At 53.5% G+C, this 19,013-nt stretch overlaps 3 protein-coding genes across 7 annotated transcripts; 1 reads left to right on the top strand and 2 right to left on the bottom strand.

Annotated features, from left to right (window-relative positions):
• On the top strand, positions 1-2,810 carry Rnf26 (ring finger protein 26). Its single transcript, XM_005328369.4, has one exon. It carries the CDS (start codon positions 602-604, stop codon positions 1,901-1,903), a length of 1,302 nt encoding a protein of 433 aa, XP_005328426.1. The 5' UTR covers positions 1-601; the 3' UTR covers positions 1,904-2,810.
• Positions 2,811-4,411: 1,601 nt separating this feature from the next.
• C1qtnf5 (C1q and TNF related 5) lies at positions 4,412-6,345 on the bottom strand. Of its 2 annotated transcripts, none has more exons than XM_013359954.4 (3): positions 6,203-6,345; positions 5,658-5,914; positions 4,412-5,308 (listed from the first exon to the last, which is right to left on the bottom strand). In XM_013359954.4, the coding sequence occupies exons 2-3, from the start codon at positions 5,869-5,871 to the stop codon at positions 4,791-4,793; spliced, it is 732 nt and encodes a 243-aa protein (XP_013215408.2). In that variant the 5' UTR covers positions 5,872-5,914; positions 6,203-6,345; the 3' UTR covers positions 4,412-4,790. The 2 variants fall into 2 exon arrangements, with proteins under 2 accessions (XP_013215408.2, XP_005328427.3); XM_005328370.5 differs by having other exon boundaries at positions 5,658-5,931; positions 6,203-6,342.
• A 694-nt stretch (positions 6,346-7,039) lies between these two features.
• Mfrp (membrane frizzled-related protein) lies at positions 7,040-12,002 on the bottom strand. 4 transcript variants are annotated; one of them, XM_040285370.2, is made up of 13 exons: positions 11,722-12,002; positions 11,506-11,608; positions 11,284-11,397; positions 11,042-11,194; positions 10,701-10,914; positions 10,198-10,328; positions 9,949-10,074; positions 9,627-9,703; positions 8,910-9,058; positions 8,335-8,465; positions 8,069-8,203; positions 7,749-7,918; positions 7,040-7,264 (listed from the first exon to the last, which is right to left on the bottom strand). In XM_040285370.2, exons 1-13 carry the CDS (start codon positions 11,773-11,775, stop codon positions 7,040-7,042), a joined length of 1,782 nt encoding a protein of 593 aa, XP_040141304.2. In that variant the 5' UTR covers positions 11,776-12,002. The 4 variants fall into 4 exon arrangements, with proteins under 4 accessions (XP_040141304.2, XP_021584163.2, XP_005328429.2 ...); XM_021728488.3 differs by lacking the exon at positions 7,749-7,918 and adding an exon at positions 7,356-7,507 and having other exon boundaries at positions 11,722-11,999; XM_005328372.4 differs by lacking the exon at positions 7,749-7,918 and adding an exon at positions 7,356-7,483 and having other exon boundaries at positions 11,722-11,997.
• Between the last annotated feature and the right edge of the window lie 7,011 nt (positions 12,003-19,013).

A 19,013-nucleotide genomic window follows, 5' to 3' on the forward strand; every position in this document is an offset into this window, starting at 1 on the left:
CCTCTTGTCCCACCCCTTCGCACACAAGATGGCTGCGCCCAGCGAAGTAGAGGCCGCGCTTGGGGTTTGCTGAGGCCGGCTCCCTCTCCCATTCCCTCTTTGGGCGTCCAGCGCCGCGAGCGGGAGGACGGGGGCCGGGCGGGGACAGGGGCACCTGCGTAGCTGGACCGCGAGACGCGCCCAGCTAGCGCCGCCCCCACCCGGCCCCGGCCCGGCCCGATCCGGTCCCATCCCATCGGTTCCCGGTCTCCTCCCGGTCTGACCCACTGCCTGGCGGTGGTACGCCACACCAGGCCTCCAAAGCCGAGGTCTCTCCTCCAGACTGTGCTCACCTTCACTTCAGAGATGTTTGGTTTCTTCCCTCCCAACCAGCCCGCCTTCAAAACCGGGACTCTTGGAGCGGCATCTGGCCCCCTTTCCCTCTATTAAGACTCCCCTTCTCTCTAACCCACTTTTCCCTTAGATTTTCGTTCCCCCTCAGTTGGAGACTGCTCACTTCCCTTCCAAATTAATTCCTGATCTCCCAAAATATTGACAACCTTGACAGCGCCCTCAACTGAGGAGCCAGTCTTTCTTTTGGACTGACCTCCATATCCCTATCATGGAGGCTGTGTACCTGGTAGTGAATGGGGTGGGCCTGGTGCTGGACGTGCTGACCTTGGTGTTGGATCTCAACTTCCTGCTGGTGTCCTCCCTCCTGGCTTCCCTGGCCTGGCTCCTGGCCTTCATCTACAACCTGCCGCACACGGTACTGACTAGTCTTCTGCACTTGGGCCGAGGTGTCCTGCTTTCACTGCTGGCCTTGATGGAAGCCTTGGTCCGGTTCACCTTTGGGGGCTTGCAGGCCTTGTGTACTCTGCTGTATAGCTGCTGCTCTGGCCTTGAGAGTCTGAAGCTCCTGGGGCACCTGGCATCTCATGGGGCACTACGGAGCCGGGAAATACTGCACAGGGGTATCCTCAATGTGGTCTCCAATGGCCATTCTTTGCTGCGCCAGGCCTGTGACATCTGTACTATTGCTATGAGCCTGGTGGCCTATGTGATCAACAGCCTGGTCAACATCTGCCTCATTGGCACTCAGAACCTCTTCTCCCTGGTGCTGGCCCTCTGGGATACAGTTACGGGCCCTCTGTGGAGGATGACGGATGTAGTGGCTACCTTCCTGGCCCATATTTCCAGCAGTGCTGTGGCCATGGCCATCCTCCTTTGGACCCCCTGCCAACTAGTATTGGAACTGCTGGCCTCAGCTGCCCGACTCCTGGCCAGCTTTGTACTTGTCAATCTCACTGGCCTGGTGTTACTGGCTTGTGTGGTTGCAGTGACAGTGACTGTGTTGCACCCAGACTTCACCCTGAGACTGGTCACCCGAGCACTCAGTCAGCTTCATACCTGGCCATCATACCATCGACTGCGAGAGGACGTTGTGAGGCTGTCTCGCCTTGCCCTGGGCTTGGAGGCCTGGCGCCAAGTATGGAGCCGCAGCCTACAGCTGGCGAGCTGGCCATACCGGGGAGGGGCACCAGGGGCCCCTCAGGGTGGCCCTAGGAGGGTATTTTCAACCAGGACCCAGGGACAGGACACTCTTCCTGAAGCAGGGCCCAGATCAGAGGCAGAAGAGGAGGAGGCCAGTACCATAAGAGTGACACCTGCCCGGGGCCGGGAGAGGCTCAATGAGGAAGAGTCTACAGCTGGGCAAGACCCGTGGAAGTTGCTAAAGGAGCAAGAGGAGCGGAAGAAGTGTGTCATCTGCCAGGACCAGAGCAAGACTGTGCTGCTTCTGCCCTGCAGGCACCTGTGCTTGTGCCAGGCCTGCACTGAAATCCTGATGCGCCACCCCGTCTACCACCGCAACTGCCCGCTTTGCCGCCGCGGTATCCTGCAGACCCTCAATGTCTACCTCTGAAGACTCCCTCCCTGCCTGTCTACTCTCCACGCTCCACACAGGCACCTGCTCTGGGACAGAATTAACACCTCACTGCTGGGTCCTGGCCTGAAATCCTCTGTCCTTTGGTTGTCCTGCTAAGCCTCAAGCCATACATCCAGAACATAGAGATGGGACACTATGGATGGACATCTTTGATCTGGGGGGGGGCAGGGCAACATAGCTTCTCTGTGCCCAGTTGGGTCCCTTTGATGCTGAGGGTGGTGAGTATGTCACTATGCAAAGGTCCTGAGACTGTGTGCTGTGGGTTCTCCTCCAACCTGCCCAGGCGCACCCACATACCAGCCTCTGGGGCTACCTGTCTCTGCTTCTGGTTTTCCTGTTGGAGATTTGTAGGTACTCCCCCTGCCTCTTTCCCACTTTCCCCCCAGCTTCTGCAGCACAACACATGAGTGTCACTTGGATATTTTGGCAACTCAGGGGCCTTGGAATGATCTTGAACCTTTGTGTTCAACCAGAGCCCCTGTGCCCTGGTAGGTTTGGGGGTGGAATCTCTCAGGTGCCCTTAGAGCCACTTCTGCCTGTCATGATCTTAAGAGGCTCTCTCCCAACCTGATCCAAAAGCTGGGATCAGTTTACCTCTGGGAGGGGTGTGCATCTGCACCTGATCTGGGGACCATGTAACCTCAGGCACCCCAGCTCCACAGGGAGCCTCAGGAGGGATAACCAGATTTCTACTCATTCCCCTTTTATTCCTCACTTTACATAGAAAAAATGGCATTCCTCTTTGTCTCTCCCTGACATTAGGGAGGGCAACTGTGCACATTTCACTAGGGTCCAAACAGAAGGGGCCAGGGCTTAGGGGCATGCAGCTCCCTGAGGGGTCTGTTTGCCCAGTTTCCAATGAATAAAGTTCTCTTGACAGCTCTGACCGCGTCTGTGTGCATCTCTGCAAAAGTTAATAGTTGATCAGGGTGACAGATGCTACAGAAAGATCTTTCAGTCCTGCTAGAGTCAGGCAGGTGTGTTCTCTGGTGGACCAGGCCTTGGACTGGCCCCTGGAGAAGAGGGGAAATAGGGAGTGTCTGTGCCAGGTGTGGCTGGGTTAGCTCTCACCCTTTCCAGTTAGTCCTTTCACACACAAGTTTCTAGGAAAACCTTCCCTGTCTTCCATTTCTGCCAGAATTAAGTCTTGGTAGAGCTGAATGTGAACTTCTTACTCTTTAAGTCTACCTTCTCAGCTTTCCCTCTGGTGCCATCCTTCCCAGGAGGGGCCTTGGGGTCCTGATGTCTGGAGGAGCTGGGGCTTGTCTCTGTTTCTTGGCACAGAGACTAGTGCTATGATGGGCTGGAGGAGGGCTGTGGGGCCTCCTGGTGGAGAGCAGGGAATTGAAGCTCAGGAGGCCTGAGGCCTATCTCTGGCTCCAGTGTGGCCCAATGCCCATGATCATAGCTGCCCTCACATGACCAGAGAGAAGGGGCACTCCCCCATAATTGTATGTTCCCTCTAAGAGTATAATGCCTGGGACTGTCTTCTGGAAGGGGAGGAGGTAGGTGGGTCCTGAAGAAACTGGTTTGAGGCCCCTCCACTCTCTAGGTTGATAGGCTGAGCAGACTGGGACTGGCAAGCTCTGGTTTGTTAGTCATTAGATTGAGGCTGGGCTCTCAAGGTCAGAGGAGGGGAGCTTCCAAGGGGCTTTGTGTTCAGCCTCAGACTTAGTGGCTTGGCCCACCCAGGCTGTGCCCAGCACAGTGGGGGAGAGTTCCCCACCTACATCAGAGGTGGGAGGCTTGTGGCTGGGTATGGCTCTTTCTCTTCCCTTCCCCCAACTCTGGAGAGGGAGCTAAACAAGGGGAGACTTGGCTCCTTCCAGTCTCTGTTTAATGTGGGGATAAACATTTTATGAGGGAAGATAAACTTCCTGAGATGGAAGTAAAGCACCCCATTTCCTCCACCCTCATCTGGAACTCCTTTGGCAGACCTTAATACCCTTCCTCTCCTTAATCACCCCAGAAGTGCTGACTGAGCTCAAGCTACCAATGCTTGTTGCATTCTGAAACTGGGGCGCCCCCTTGTGGTTTCCAAAGAAATAACTTATCTTGACATCCAAGAACATCATTCACCTAGCATGGTGATAGAGCAATAACTTTCTAGTAATCCAGGGACCAGACAAACAGCCAGAGTAGCCATAAATGAAAACCTTAGCCTTTTGTTGTTGGATCAGGGCAGGGTATGTGTGGTGAGGGCAGTGCCCATCTGATTTGGCATCTTTGAGTCAGAAAAGACACCCCTTTCTCTGGGTGGCCCCACAGCAGGAGAGTACCCCCTCCCCCAAACACCCCATATACTCCTTTTCACAAATTCTGAAACCCATGTGACAGCTCTGTGAAGCAGGCTGTCATTCCTCTGGGCCTGCTTCCTGCATTTCCTATCCCATCCCATCCAAGAGCACCCAGTTTGCTTGCACAGCCCACCATGATACTCAGAAACAAGTATCCCCACCACTAAAGAAAGGCTGAAGCCAGTAAGAGGGTTTGTTAAATTTATTAAATGATCTCTGAGAAAAGTGTTGGTCCCTGAAGCAGGAGGGATGGAGGAGGATGCAGAGAAGCAGAGGACCAGGAAAAGAGCACCCCACCTTGGGCCAGAGCAACCAGGGGGACCCACATTTGCTAGTGCAGTACATTCCTTTAGTGTTGGGCAGAAATCCAGCCACTGCCCCATGCTGCCAGCACCAGACCTCAGACAGCCTGGGTCTCCATTTCTTGCCACAGGACGGAGAGGCCTCTACTCCACTTCCCTAGTCATTCACAATATTCCGGGGGGGCCAGCCCTCCCGAATGTGCCGCTGTCAGTGTTACACCCTTCTCTTGTAGAAGAGAGCGGGAGCTCACTTTCCAGTAGGCACTAAGCAAAGACTGGAGAGCTGTGCCAGTCGGAGTAGACAAGAAATCCAGAGAAGGTGCTGTCTGTCTTGATGCTGGCATAGATGCCAATGTAATCACCCACGCCCACCTGCACCCACACCTGGTCCTCTGGCTCCAGTCTCACCATGGCACCCCCGGAGAGCGAGGCTGGCTTGGGCCACCCTCCGAAAAACTGGAAGAAAGAAGCGATGGACTCGCCGTTCTTGACCAGATCGAACTGCAGACTGGCCCGGTAGACGGTGGCATGGACTGCGAAGTAGTAGACCCCCGGCACTTGGCAGGTGAATTTGCCGGTGGTGGCGTCGTAATGTCCCTGCTCGTTCACCAGCACGCGGTCAAAGGGTAGGGGCGCATCAGCAGGCGGAGGCACCCGGCTCTCAGAGTGCTTAGCGCTAAAGGCGGAGCGCGGAGGCACAGAGCACTCGCCTGCAGGCCCGGTTGCCCCCATGGGTCCCGCCTCTCCTCGCGGCCCGGGTTCCCCACGCGGCCCCGGCAGTCCTGCGGGAGAGGGGGAGGGTTAAGAATGGTGGCTGTTGCGGTGGGATCAGCCCGCAGCCGGGTGCAGGAGGGCGACTTCAAGAACTTCCACTCTCGCTCAGCCTCACTGAGCCTCCGAAAAGCCGCTTCCTCTCTCCGCCCCAGTCTCTGCCCCGGTTTTCTGCAGGGGTTGGGGTAGATCTGAGCGGCTGAGCAAAGAGGGTCTCAGAAGTGCCCGGCCCCGCCCCGCCCCGCCGACCTGAGTGGTTGAGCATTAGCGCCCCCTAGAGGGAGCCCCGAACCCGAGGGCACAGGAGAACCACAATGGCTCCAACATCCCATTTGGACCTCAACAAAGGTGCTTCCTTACCCGGCCTCCCGCCCTCGCCTTTCTCGCCGGGAGTCCCGGGCAAGCCGTCGCGGCCATCGCGGCCGTCGCGGCCAGGCAGGCCCTGGCTGCCATGGTGACCCGGTGTGCCTGGAAGGCCCGGGTGGCCCGGGCACAAGCTGGGGATCTTGTTATCTTCCAGTGGGGGCGAGCCGGACGCCAGGCTCAGGAGCAACAGGGCGAGGAGAGGCCTCATGATGCCGGCACCGGGAGCCCGAGCGCCGGTGTCCTCTCGTCGTCTGTGGGTCGGGCAGGGCTGGAGTCGGAACCCAGAATTCTGGCACCCGCCTCGCTCTCCACCCTTGCTCAGCCCAACCGGTCCCCACCCCACTGCCATGCCCCAGAGGCTGAGCGGGCGCGCTGGAGGATGGAAAAAGGGGCTCCCCAGAACTCAGAAGCTGGAGAACACAAGCGAGAGGGAAAGGGAGGCCAGCCCTCTCTCCTTCCCTCCCTCCCACCCCAGCCGGCGCCCAGACTTTCCCACAGTCTCCTCCCTCACCCCATTCCCCCTCCTCTGCCAGACTCACCCACTCCCAGCTCCCCGGCGCTGCTGGCTCTCTCAATGGCCTCCTTTGGGACAGTCGCCACTCTGGACCCTCCTTTTGGCTTTGCTCCCGCCCTGCACTTCACCCTACCCAGGTACCCCCTTGTCCTCGTCCTTCCCCTGGTCCTGGTTCGCTCCTGGTCGGTTCTGCTCTGCTCCTCCCAGACTCCAGGAGGAAACCAGTTGTTCAAGGGCCAAGAGCTCCAGGCCGGGAAATAGCAGGGAAATAACTCGTGGTGTCGCCCGGCCGTCGGCCAAAGTTTGGGAGGAGAAGGGAGGGGGGAGAGAGAATTTGAGCAGGGCACTGAGAGGCAATTGGTGAGAGCCAGACGCTAAGGGCTCTGGTTCCCAGGAGCGGGAGGGAAAGATGGTGCAATGACAGAGACCAAGGACAAGACTCTAGACCATGGAGAAGTGGACCAGCGAAGAGCAGAGCGTGGAGAGTTCCAGAGACTGAGAGCCAGCAGGAACAGGGCCTTTGAATCTATAGGCACTCAATACAGTTTTGTTGACTAAATGAAAAAAACACAGGGCAGGTGACAGAGAACCTGAAAAAGCAAATGGAAGAGAGAAAGCAAAAGATAGGAAACCCTGCATGGAAAGCCTCTAGATTGTCCAGTGGCACAGTGTGAAGCCAGGTCAGCAGCCTTTGGCAAGTAAAGGAACAGGGAAGGAGAGTGAAGGTGGGAGGGCTCCATTAGCCAGGGACTGAGAGGATGGACAGAGTCCTATACAAAGGTCCCCTCTTCCCTTGTCCTCTGCCTGCTTGCCCATAAAGGCAAAAGCCTGTGGGCAGGCAGAGGCAGGGCCAGCATGAGGGTCAGGGCTGTGCACAGGCTTCCAAACCAGCTGCCTCAGGCAGCCTGTTGCAGTTGAAGGGCCAGGGGGTGCCCAGTAGTGCCAGGCCAGATTGGCACTGTCTCTCTGCCTCCTGGCAGACAGAGCGGCAAGGGGGAAGGACACTGCCCAGCAGGGTGCAGCGGGGCACAAGCAGCCCACAAAGGAGCCTCCGAAAATTCTGGTAGCAGGGAAGGCTTGTTAGGCTCTGTGGGAAGAAGAGATCAGCCCTCAGGTGCTCAGCTCCCCAGGTTCCCTCCCCTTCCTGTGGCCTCCCTCCTTGTCTCTGTCCAGAGCACCTTGTAGCCTCTGAGGACATCTACCACCTCCTCCTGGGTGGCCATGCCCACCCAGATGTTAGGGAAGGCCGTGGTGTTGTAACTCAGACCGATGCACATCTCCACCTGGACAGGCTCACAGGCCAGCTCTGCAGGGATGGGAGAAGGGGTCACTGTGGGGACAAGTCACTTCATTACTCTGGGTCCTTACATAGGTCAGATGGAGATTGTTGTGAAAATCCAAAGAGTTAACAAGGAGAGAGGCTTTATACACATCAGGGATTCCTGTTCTTCTCAAGAGCCATCTCCAAGCAAGTTGCCAATCCTGGGCATCACGCAGCCACCTCTTTGATCTCAGGGAATGTGGGGTGCTCATATTTGCAGGAACTACTTGGGCATCTGTAATAAACTCACCCACTCTGTGTAAAATCTCATCTTCATCTTTGAAGTGGGTTGTGGAGAGGACTGTGTGTGACAAGGTGGCTGATTCTTGAAGCCCCAAACATTGATTCCCAGATTCCTGGGTCCTTTTGGCGTGACACTAAGTACCACTGCCCCCACCAGTTGAGAGTCTCTCCAGGACTCTGTGAAGTAGCCCCACAGTCAGGAGAGTAATACTCAACTGGTCCCCCAATCCCAATCAGGGAGGAGGGAAAGGAATATTGGGGAAGGTGCTGGACACCCAGCCTGCTCAGGATGGGGGCCCATTCAGGGTGTCAGTGCAGGCTTCTCACCTGGGGGTGGGAGCAAGGGACTGCTGCAATTCTTGTCATTGTTGCCATCTATACAGTCTCTCCACAAGTCACACATCCACTGCAGATCCCTACACCCTCCATTCTGGCACAAGAACTTTCTGGGTCCACAGGGGTCTGTAGGCACAGGGGGTATGGCAGTACCCTGGAACTGCCCCCGCTCCAGGGTGCCCTGACCAGGTCCAGAGCCCTCTTCTGTTCCGTGGAGGTGTCTCTACTGCCCAACCCACTCGCCCAAGGGTACTTACTCTCTGTGGCATTGAAGGCCTTGAAGGTGGCGGAGAAGCCCCCGCTGCTGATGCTATGATCTGTCCGGAAGAGCACAGCCAGTTCATGATGCGAGGAGACGAGATGTGGAGGTGTCTCTGCTCCACAGAACCTGCCCACAACAGAGTGTTGTTCTGGGCATGTGACCCCAGGCCATCTGCTACATCTCTGAGCTGGGGCTCTGGGACTTGCCAGGGGTGATTGGAAACAGTTGCTGCTATCAGAACTTAGGGTATGGTGAGGAGGACATACAGAGTCAGGAGACAAAGTTTTAAACTACTTGGGCTTGAGTTGCTTCAGGAGGGCTTGTAGGGGAATGGAAATAGCCCCCCAGGGTGGAGAGGGGCTTGCCAAAGGACTTCCTGGGGTGGGGCAGTTGCAGGCATGAGGGCTTTGAGATAAGCATGCACAAGCCTTTTAGGGTGAAGGTAGAGACCCATGGCCTGGAGTGGCAGAAGAAAACGAAGTTGGGGAGTAAGTTGGGCCCATGTGTAGGGAGCCTGGTGTGTCAGCAGTGGAGGATGGGTTAGCTGCTCAGCTACCCTGGCTCCCGTACCTGCCCAGGAGGCTGAGGGCTCCTGAACTGCTGGTCTCATACACCTCCACGTAGTCAAACTTGCACTCGTCCTGTGCTTCCAGGCTGAAGTTCCAGAATTGGAGTTCTATGCCATGTCCAACAGGCACGGAGATATGCCAGGTGCAAAGCTGGGGGAGGGTGCAGATGGAGAAACCCATGGGCCCTTCTCCTGTCCCACTCTGGGCATCCAGGATGAGCTTCAGAAGGGACTTCTTAGCCCAGCACAAGCTTTTGCCCACCCAGCTTCCCAATGGAAAGCAAGAAGCCAGGTCCATGTGATGGAGGCCTCCTGGGTCAGGGTGAGCCAGACTGGAGCTTGCCTGAGTGTGTGGTTGTGTTTCCTCAACCCCAGGGCTGGTCTTGATAAGATTAAAAAACTCCTTTAATTTTCCAGGAAACTCTCGACTTTCCTGCACATGTGTCCTTACAGGGACATACATGGGAAAGACAGGAGCCTCATTTATAGATGAGGAAACTGAGGCTCTTAAAAGGGGAAGGATCTTTAATGTGGCTAGTCTCACCAATAGATAGGTTTGCCCAACATAGGAATATCTGGGTACACAGTAGGTACTTAATAATGTTCCCTTTCGGTCTGCTTGAGTAATGACTTTCCCAAGTCCAAGGCAGTGTCTACCATGCTGTTCCCAGTCACACTAACCTGGGTGTTCTACCAGTTCCCCTGGGCACCACACTTACCTGTTGGTGAGGGTGCTGCTGTAGGTCACTGGGCGTGGAGAAGGTGCCCTGCAGCCCAGTCAGATTCCCCCCACACCCTGTAGGGAGGCGGAAGGGCTCATGAGTTGCCAGGGCCTGTGCCTCCATTGTCTAATAGGGCCTGCAGCGGCCGCAAAGCAAGAGTTTGGGCCCTGCCTGCAGGCAAGCAAGTTCCGGCCAACCAGGCAGGGCACGTTGGCAGGTAGGAATACAGATTTGGGGCTGGGCCAAGGTTGGGGAGCCCAGCTTGAACCTGGGGCAGTTGCCTGAAGACAGTACCTCCCCACACCTGGTGGATCCATACCCAAGAGCTTGGCACTACAGTTAGTCTCGTCACTGCCATCGGCACAGTTGGCAAAACCGTCACATACTGAGTCAGGCAGCAGGCAGACGAGCTGGTCACAGTGGAACTCTTCGTGGGCACAGCTCCCTGGTGGAGGGCATCTGGGGTCAGAAATCTCCAGAGTCTCCAGATCTTTTGCCAGTGCCGAGAGTGACTGGAGGCAAGGAATGGGCGATAGGCAGCTGGGCACATGGTGGGGATGTCACTCACCGTGCCCAGGGGCCACAGCTTGGTACCAGGCCTGGAAACCAGATCCTTCCACACTGCTGTCAGAAACGAAGGCCACCTGGAGGCGGCTGGCGTTGGTGTTCAGTGTTGGGGGAGGCACCTTCCCACACACCCTGCAAGAAGCCAGGTCCCGTGATGGAGGCCTCCTGGGTCAGGGTGAGCCAGACTGGGGCTTGCCTGAGTGTGTGGCCTGTTTCCTCAACCCCAGGGCTAGTCTTGATAAGATGAAAGCCTCCTTTAATTTTCCAGGAAACTCTTGGCTTTCCTGCACGTGTCCTTACAGGGACTTACGTGGGAAAGATAGGAACTCTGTTTATAGATGAGGAAACTGAGGTCAAAGAGGGGAAGCAAGGTCACACAGCAGGGTGGTGGCCGAGTGGGGCCCAGTGGTCCAGTCTCTCCCAGGCCTCCCCTGCAGCTTCCTGGTTCTGCCCTGCTCCCCCTAGCTTCCAGGGGGGGGCTCTCCTGGGGGAAAAGGGACCCACCTGAGGAGGGGCCCTTCAGGCTCAGGAGAGATTTCCAAGCGATCGAAAAGACAGGCGGCCACGCCCTCCACGCTGAGGGCTTCAATCTTGAGCTGTATCGTATGGTCAGTGGCCACCTGGATGTGCCACACGCAGTGGGCATTGGGTGGGTAAGGATCTGGGTAGTTGGGGCTGCTGAAGAAGCCCCTTGGACCAGGAAGGAGGCCCCCACAGGCTGCAGGAATGGAGGGTAGAGTTCAAAGTTCACAAGGAGAGATCCTTTTCCCCCAAGGCAATACTTTCTGGCTTCCCCTCCAAGCTGCCATCTTGGGCCTTCCTAGAGAGCTGCGCTGAGTACTCACTGGCCTGGTGTGCGGGGCTTGCGTCTGCCCCCTGCTGCCCTGTGGTAGCTGAGGAGGTGGTGCTGGTGCTGGTGGTTGGGGTAGTAGTAGTGGTGAGGCCTTGGGCAGGCAGTGGGCTCTTGGTGGCCCCGGGTGGGGGTGCAGCCGGCAACTCTAGAGGAGGAAGATGAAGAGGCGGCCTTCAGAGGAGCTGGATCCATAGGAGGTGGGTAGAGGCCCACAGAGTCAGTCCAGGTACTCACGGGACAGGATGATGGCCGCGAGCAGCCCAAGTAGCAGGAGCAGCAGACTGGCGAGCAGGAGGATGCAGAGCCAGGAGAAGTGGCAGTCTGGCTGCAGGCCTCTGGGACGCCGGCCTATGGGCAGGAGGGGGGGTTTAGAGCCCCCTGCCCTTCGGCCTCCTTCACACGGTGTTCAGCTTCTGGGCCCCTGTCTTACCCCCAGGTCACCCCTGAGAGGGTTACCGTGCCAGGGAGCTTGGATGTTGTGGCTGGCATCCTGCCGGAGGGCTGCTGAAGGGCCGGGTAGCCCAGCTTCAGGCTCGAAGGCAGGATTGCAGAACTCGGTCTGGAAGGCAGAGGCTCGAGGCTGAGGGCAGGCAGTGGGCTCTTGGTGGCCCCAGGAGGGGGTGCAGCCTGAGGATGCTGGGTCTGGGGGGGGTGGTTCCTCGTGGCCCTTACCTTGCTCAGTTCTGTCGCCTCCATGCAGAGGATGACATCCGAGTATTCCTTCATGGCCCAAAGCTCTGCATGGCTCTCTGGAGTCCCTGTAATAGCCCTAGACCCCCAAGGGCCCCCTCTCTGGCCACAGCTCCCTCCCAAATGGGGCAACCTTTACTCCCGGAGAGCAAAGGCTGTCTGGCTAGACCAGCTCTTGGGCTGCACTTGGCTGACTGATTGGGGCTATGGCTACTCTGTCTCCATGTGGGGGAAGGGATGGCAGCCAGAAGGAATTCACAGAGGCACGAAATGGTCCCTTAATCCAACTCAGCTGAGGAGCTGAGGGCAAGACCCTGGCACAGGGTGGCAGTTCTTAAAGGCACAGGCAGTGGCTGAGGAAGCTTCCAGTGGAGGAAGCAGGTACCCAGTGGGCACGTGTGAGCAAGCCCGCCACCCCTTTCCCACCTCACCCCAGGCTGAGGAAGCTCCTGGGGTGCCGGCAAGAAAACATGGGGCTGCTTTGCAGATATTAGGGAGACTCAAGGGGTCTGAGAGAGAGAGAGAAGCTGGGTGTAGGTTGGCTGCTTTAAGACCTCTGGCCCTGGGCAAAGCCAACTGCCCACCAGTCTTCCTGGTCTGGGTGATGGGCATTAGCCAAGCCTGGGTCTTTGAAATGTCCCTATTAGATTACCTGTGTGACCAGGACAAGGAAGGGAACCATTATAGAAAGCATGGCGTGAACTGGAGGGGGCTGTCCTCCCGGGGGCCCCTCAGCCGATAGGAGGCAGGATAGAGAATGGGGAGGTAGGTGCCCAAGGCCTTGCGCAGGCTGGGGTGGGTCATCGGGCTGTTGCAGGGTGGGAAGCCCACACTGAAAATGAGATCACTTGATGTCTCTTCTTCATGAGTGAAGTTCTTTTGGAAAATCCAGTCTCGCCCAGCTGTCCTCAAGGGAGGAAAATAAGGGATTGCTAATCTGTTTTGTGTTAGCCATGCTCAGGCTGAGTTGGGCAGGGCAGAGGGGTGTGGAGTCAGACTAATTCTTATGGCTACTATTTGTAGAATGTCTTCTATGTTTTAGGGCAAGAGGTCTTACGTGCAATTTCTTTCCTTTCAAACTCTATGAGGTAACATAACTATTTTACAAATGATGGTGCTAGGGCTCTGAGAGGTTAAGTAACTTCCCCAGGGTCACACAGCTAATGAGATATAGAGAACAAAGTTGCATCTACTAGGACTGGGTAAATACCAAATGCATGTTTTTTTTTGTGACATATTGCTTTTGTCCTGTGGTGAGAATGAGGCATGTTTGGAAAGAATAGGGGACAGAGAATACCAGAAGGGAGCAAAGTGAGGAAACTAGCAGGGGCAGAAGAACCAACACAGATTCTGTGTTCCTAAGGCAGCTATTCTTGTATTCAGGAGAGGGGATTCCCCCACCCCTACAGTCTTCTTCATCTACCCTCTTGAGGGCCTGAGGGGCTTCTGTCTGGGAGGTCAGACCTTTTCCAGGACCCTTGAGTTCAGCAGCACTTGATCTTTAAGAAAAAAATTTTCTACCAATGGGGACTGAAGCAGGTGTTCTACCACTGAGTGACACTCCTGGCCTCCCCATCTTTTTTTGAGGAGGGCACTGGGGTTTGAACTCAGGGTCACTCGACAACTGAGCCACATCTCCAGCCCTATTTTGTATTTTATTTAGAAACAGGGTCTCACTACTGAGTTGCTTGGTGCCTCATCATTGCTGAGGCTGGCTTTGAACTTGTGATTCTCCTGTTTCAGCCTCCTGAGCTGCTGGGATTACAGGCATGTGCTACCACGCTTGGCTCTCCCCATTTTTTAAAAAAACATTTATTTTGAGACAGAGCCTTGCTCAGTTGCCCAAGCTAACCTTGAATTTGTGATCCTCCTGCCTCAGCCTCCTGAGTTGTTGGGATTGCAAGTGTGTGTGCCCAGCTTTAGGTAAGGTCACTGTAGGGGCAAGTTTTCTTCTTATCATACTGGTTGGATCAGACCAAGTAGGGTTCCTTACCACACAAAGAGCCTGGGCCAGAGCTCTTGTGCTGAGCTTGGAGGAGAAGATGTGGAGTTGGAGGGCCACGCCCCTTGGGTCTGCTCCCGGAGACGTTCATTGAGAGGTTGCAGAGCCAGGCCTGGCTGGGAGTAGCACTGACAGGATGACAGTTGTCCTTGTCTCAAGCAGCTCCTGGTTTAGTGTGGTGGTCCTCAAAGTGGGGCCCAGGGAATTATTTAGAGGGTTTGAGAGGTCAGAAGTGTTTTCCTGATGACACTAAGATGTTATTTGCCTTTCTTGGTTTCTGCCCTCAATGCAGTTTTCCAGATGTTCTGTGATGTGTGATTTGGTGATGGGTGGAATGCAAAAGGGATGAGAGTCCAGCTGTTTCTGTTAGACCAGATGTTAAGGAGATTTGCAAATGTGTAAAACAATGCTACCCTTTTTAGTATGTTTTTTTTGTTTTGTAAAAAGTATTTTAAAAATGCATGGTGGGGCATTCCTGTAATCCTAGGAGGCTGAGGCAGGAGGATTACAAGTTTGAGGACAGACTCAGTAACTTAGCGAGACTCTGTCTTGAAACAAAAAATAAAAAGGGTTGGGAATGTGACTCAGTGGTAGAGAACCCCTGGGCTCCATCCCCAACACCACAAATGAAAGAAAATGAAAACACAAAAGCCCCATATGAGTGAAATTGAAGGCAGACCCCTCAAATCATCATCGTATTTGACCCTCACACTCGTCCTGGGATATAAGGCCTTAAAGTGGGGCCCAGGGAAGTATTTAGAAGGATCCCATTTTCCACAGTTTCCGAGACCCTGGAAGTTAAGTGCTTTTGCCCAAAGTTGTACAGCTGTACAAAGAGCCGGGCTGAACATCAGAGCTGGCTCTATTGGACTCCTGGTTTTCAATTTTACATTCTTTTGCCCATATTTTTTTTTCTCATTTTCTTTGCTATTTCCCATGTCCTTCCTATAGACTTGTACAATGGGCCGAGAGCAAGAAGACCTGTGAGCAGGGACACTTGTCTGGTGCCTGTGTGAAGAGGTTGGCCTGGGGCCTGAGGTGGGAGGTTTCTTGCTTCTGTCTGGCTGTCTCTTGGGAGTCCCTTTCCTCCTTCCTACAGGTCCCAGGGCCTGACCTTCTTGCCTTTTCCTTCTTACTGGTGTCTCAACCTGTCTCAGCAGTGACTCCATCCCTCCTGCTCTCTGTCCCTTACTGCTGTAAAGCTGTCCTCATGGGTTGTCCTGCCTATCGCTGTGCCCTCGGCCCATTGTATGCTAACAAGACAGGGGACATGGCATGCTAATGTGGCTCCTGCATGAGACCCCACCTCCAGAGGCTCCCCTGGTTTGTGTCTTCATTCCTGAGACCATGGCTCCCTGTGGCTCCCTATGGCTCCCTCGTGCTCATCTCTCCGTGGTTCACTCTCCTCCCCTCTGGAGGTCGGTGGGCGAGCAGCAGGTAGGGTGAGCCACTTGTGGTCCTGTTCTATTGCAGGACTCCAGCTCTCCAGCTTCCTCTGTGCCTAGTTCTCCAGCTCAAACCTTCCACTCCAACCAGGCTGGCCTCTGCTCTGTCCCTGGAACAGGCTGTGTTCATCCTGCCTGTCCATCTTCCTCCAATTGGAAATGGCCTCCCTTCTCCTTGCTACAGGACCACCATTATAATAAGGAATGTGCTCAGTGCCCCCCTCCTTTTCTGCCAAACCTTCCAAATGGACTCCTCCTTCTCCTTGCTCACTGCCACCCTGGGTCTTGACCTTCATCCCCTGGTTCTTGACTCTTCCCTAGTCTTCAGGGGCCTAGAAGACAGTAGCTTAGTGGCCCTGGCTCACCAACAACTCCAAAAGGCAGGCAGATCACTCCAAATATCAGGAGATCAAGGAAGCTCATGCCCTGGTTTTGGAATGCCCATCCAGTGACCTTGGCACACAGTTTCTGTCCAGTTTGGGCAGTGCTATGTCTACTATGCATCCCTAGGATTATCCCTGAGCTGGGAAGAGGCTCTAAATATAAACCTCTGTCAATGTGCGATTCGAAGAAAGGTGGTACTCAGTATTCTCAAGGGAATTAAACATTTGCTGAGGATTACCTGCTAGGAGAATCTCTGTGGAGCTCTGATGGTTGAGTTTTGGAAATGGGGCTCAGATGGGAAATGGACATTTGTTGATTACCTGCTATGTACCATACTGTTTTTGTTTGGTACTGGGGATTGAACCCAGGGGCACTTGACCACTGAGCCACATCCCCAGCCCTATTTTGTATTTTATTTAGAGATTGAGTTGCTTAGTCTCTCATCATTGCTGAGGCTGGCTTTGAACTCATGATCATGATTTGTCTCATCTTCCTGAGCTGCTGGGATTACAGGTGTGCACCACCACGCCCGGCGCCCTTTCTATATTTTATTTTGGGATAGGGTCTCATGAATTTGCTTAGGGCCTTGCTAAATTGCTGAGGCTCTCCTTGAACTTGTGATCCTCCTGCCTCAGCCTCCCAAGTTGCTAGGATTATAGGCATGCGACACCAAGCCCGGCCCAGTGAGATTAAATAATTTGCTTGGACGATACTCACTAGTCCTTTTCTGTTGCCTTCCGTATCCCACACAGATACTTGTTTGTGCTTCAAGAGTGATGAAGGATGGGGACACTCAGAGGTGTCTAGCTCAAACCTAGCAGGGCTCAGGTGGATTATGCTGGTTTTTCTATTGGACACGTGTGAACATAACCTTGCTGTTTAGCTAAATTCCTAATGATGCAGAGTAGGAAAAATTCCTGCAAAGCACTGTTGATAATTCCACCAAAAGGTATAAAACTATGATGAGAAGAGAACTGATGGGGTTTCATCCTGCCTCTGCCACTGATAGGCAATGGTGGCCTTAAGAAGGCCTTCTGAGAGCTCAGCAGACTGCCAAAATGAAATCATGGACAAGGGTGACTTATTCTATTTTTTCTTTATATGTGGTGCTAAGAACCGAACCCACATGCTAGGCAAGCACTCTGCCACTGAGCCACAACCCCAGTTCTCTAATTCTAAATCTTCATAGAAATAGAAATTTTTTGAGCATTGATTCACTTAAATTAATTCTGCAAACTGGAACCGGGGAACCATTGGTATGTTAAGACCCAGTTCAAGGTCACACAAGAGCAACTGCACATGGAGCACCTCCCCTATGGAAAGGCCTGCAGGAATGCCAGCAAAGAATGGGAGAAGAAATCCAGGTTACTAAAGGGGAAAGCAGGATGCCAAACACAGGGATAGACCTGTTTGTGTTTGGTGTCTGTGTAACACCAGGGCCTGCTGCCACAAGGGTGAGAAAGCACAGTAAACAAAGTGGAGAGCAGGGAGCAGAGGCGAGGGCCTGAGTTGGGTACCTACCTCTTCCTTACCATATGCTCCCCAGTAGGAGATAAGGAAAATGCACTGGGTGGCTTCTACCTCTGGTGAGAAGCTAGTGGGATAGGCAAGAGTTACAGTTCTTTGGGCCATCCACTTGGCTACAAGCCTATTGTTTCCATTTTGAAGAGGATCTTATCTACCTGTGGCTAGGGGGAAGTCATCAGCTTTAAAATATTATCCTGGGTTGGGCCACCCACTTTGATGGAGACCAGGGAAATCTGGGTCCCTGGAGGAGAAGTTGCAGGATTTGAGTTACTGCTTCCAATCCTGCCTTCTGCACTCTTGGACAATGCCCAGAAAAGTGCCCCCTCCATGAAGTGGGTTTAACAGCCATACTCAGGCCTCCACACAAGCTGGTGCTTGCCTCAATGAGGATCGACTAGATAGGCTGTGGGTTTTCAAGTATGTGGAGCAGGGAAGGCAGGAAGAATCCCCATGAAATGCTAAACTTACCTAGAGACTTCAGCTTCTTAATTCTAAAATCAGGGCTGGGGTGTGGTAGAGCTCTTGCCCAGCATATTGAAGGCCCTGGGTTCAATCCCCAGATGACACACAAAGCATTTGCCTAGTTCTAAAATCAGCAGAAATGGAAAAGCTGAATAGCAAGAATAATCAAGAGGAAAAAGTCAGATATGGTGGAGCTTGCCTTCATCTCAGCAACTCAGGAGGATTGAAAGTTTGAGGCCAGCCTGGGCAACTAAGAGACCCTGTCCAAAATGAAAAAAAGGACTGGGGATGCAGATGAGTGGTAAAGCACCTCTGGGTTCAATCTCCAATACACACGAACACCAAAAAGGGGGAAAAATAGAGAATGTTTCTGAGTGCCTCAAGGAGTTAATCCCTTTTAAGGGGTTAAATCCAAAGTCTTGAAAAAAAAAACAAACAAAAACCTTTAGGGGACTGGCTCCTGAAACTCAGGGGTACAAGCACTTGCCTAGCATGTGCAAGGCTCTGGGATCAATTCCTAGCACCACAAAAAAGGTAAAAACAAAGCCCCTCAGGGAACCAAACCTTTAACATAAAGGCAGCTGTTTCTATTTTTATTTATCTATTTATTTATTTTTTAGAGAGAATTTTTTTAATATTTATTTTTTAGTTTTCAGCGGACACAACATCTTTGCATGTGGTGCTGAAGATCGAACCCGGGCTGCACGCATGCCAGGCGAACGTGCTACGGCTTAAGCCACATCTCCAGCACAGCTGTTTCAATTTTAAAGGGGAAAGAAGCTGAGGTCTTTATCAAGGACCAGGCCGGATCATTTCAGGTCAAGCCACTCTGCTCCAAGAGTGAGCTGTCCTGTGTTCAATGCCCACTAGAGAGGCTTGATTTAGCTCACTGTAGGCCTGCATGGGCCCCATACATTTCAGCAAAGAACTGTGTACCCAGACCAGCAAATTCATTTGAAGGTGTGTTAGGTAATTATCCCAGGTGTAAAAAAGGTGTCATGAAGGAGAATGATCTAAGAAGACATGCCGAGATCTTTAGAAGTGTGATATGGACACCTCACCCCTAAATATTTTGGCCAAAATAAAGGATGTATAAACAAATATAAGGGGTTGAGGTTATAGCTCAGTGGTAGAGTGCATGCCTAGCATATGTGAGGCACTGGGTTTGATCCTCAGCACCATATAAAAATAAATAAAATAAAGGTAACGTGTACGTCTAAAAATAAAATTAAAAAATAAATTTAAAAAATGCAGGAAAAAATCAGTAATCAGTGAATCTTGATGAATAATATAGTGTTCAAAATGCACTCTTTCAGCTTTTCTATAGAATTGAAAAATTTAACAATAACTTTTTCCAGAACTTACTTGGAGAATGAATTACATGGCCCTTAATATGCTTGGAGCCCTTCCTGCATTCACACCCCTCCCAAATCAAGATTCCACCACTTACCAGC

Source organism: Ictidomys tridecemlineatus, chromosome 4 (assembly GCF_052094955.1).
Source record: "Ictidomys tridecemlineatus isolate mIctTri1 chromosome 4, mIctTri1.hap1, whole genome shotgun sequence".
NCBI lineage: Eukaryota > Metazoa > Chordata > Mammalia > Rodentia > Sciuridae > Ictidomys > Ictidomys tridecemlineatus.

Excerpts from the sequence above, each read along its gene's own strand:
- Rnf26 (XM_005328369.4), top strand. The coding sequence starts at position 602 with ATGGAGGCTGTGTACCTGGTAGTGAATGGGGTGGGCCTGGTGCTGGAC.
- C1qtnf5 (XM_013359954.4), bottom strand. The coding sequence starts at position 5,871 with ATGAGGCCTCTCCTCGCCCTGTTGCTCCTGAGCCTGGCGTCCGGCTCG. Across the intron at positions 5,309-5,657 it reads AGGCGAGGGCGGGAGGCCGG|GACTGCCGGGGCCGCGTGGG; the intron begins GTAAGGAAGCAC and ends CCTCTCCCGCAG.
- Mfrp (XM_040285370.2), bottom strand. The coding sequence starts at position 11,775 with ATGAAGGAATACTCGGATGTCATCCTCTGCATGGAGGCGACAGAACTG. Across the intron at positions 10,329-10,700 it reads CCTGAAGGGCCCCTCCTCAG|GGTGTGTGGGAAGGTGCCTC; the intron begins GTGGGTCCCTTT and ends GGCTTCTTGCAG. Across the intron at positions 9,059-9,626 it reads AGCAGCACCCTCACCAACAG|CTTTGCACCTGGCATATCTC; the intron begins GTAAGTGTGGTG and ends ACCCTCCCCCAG.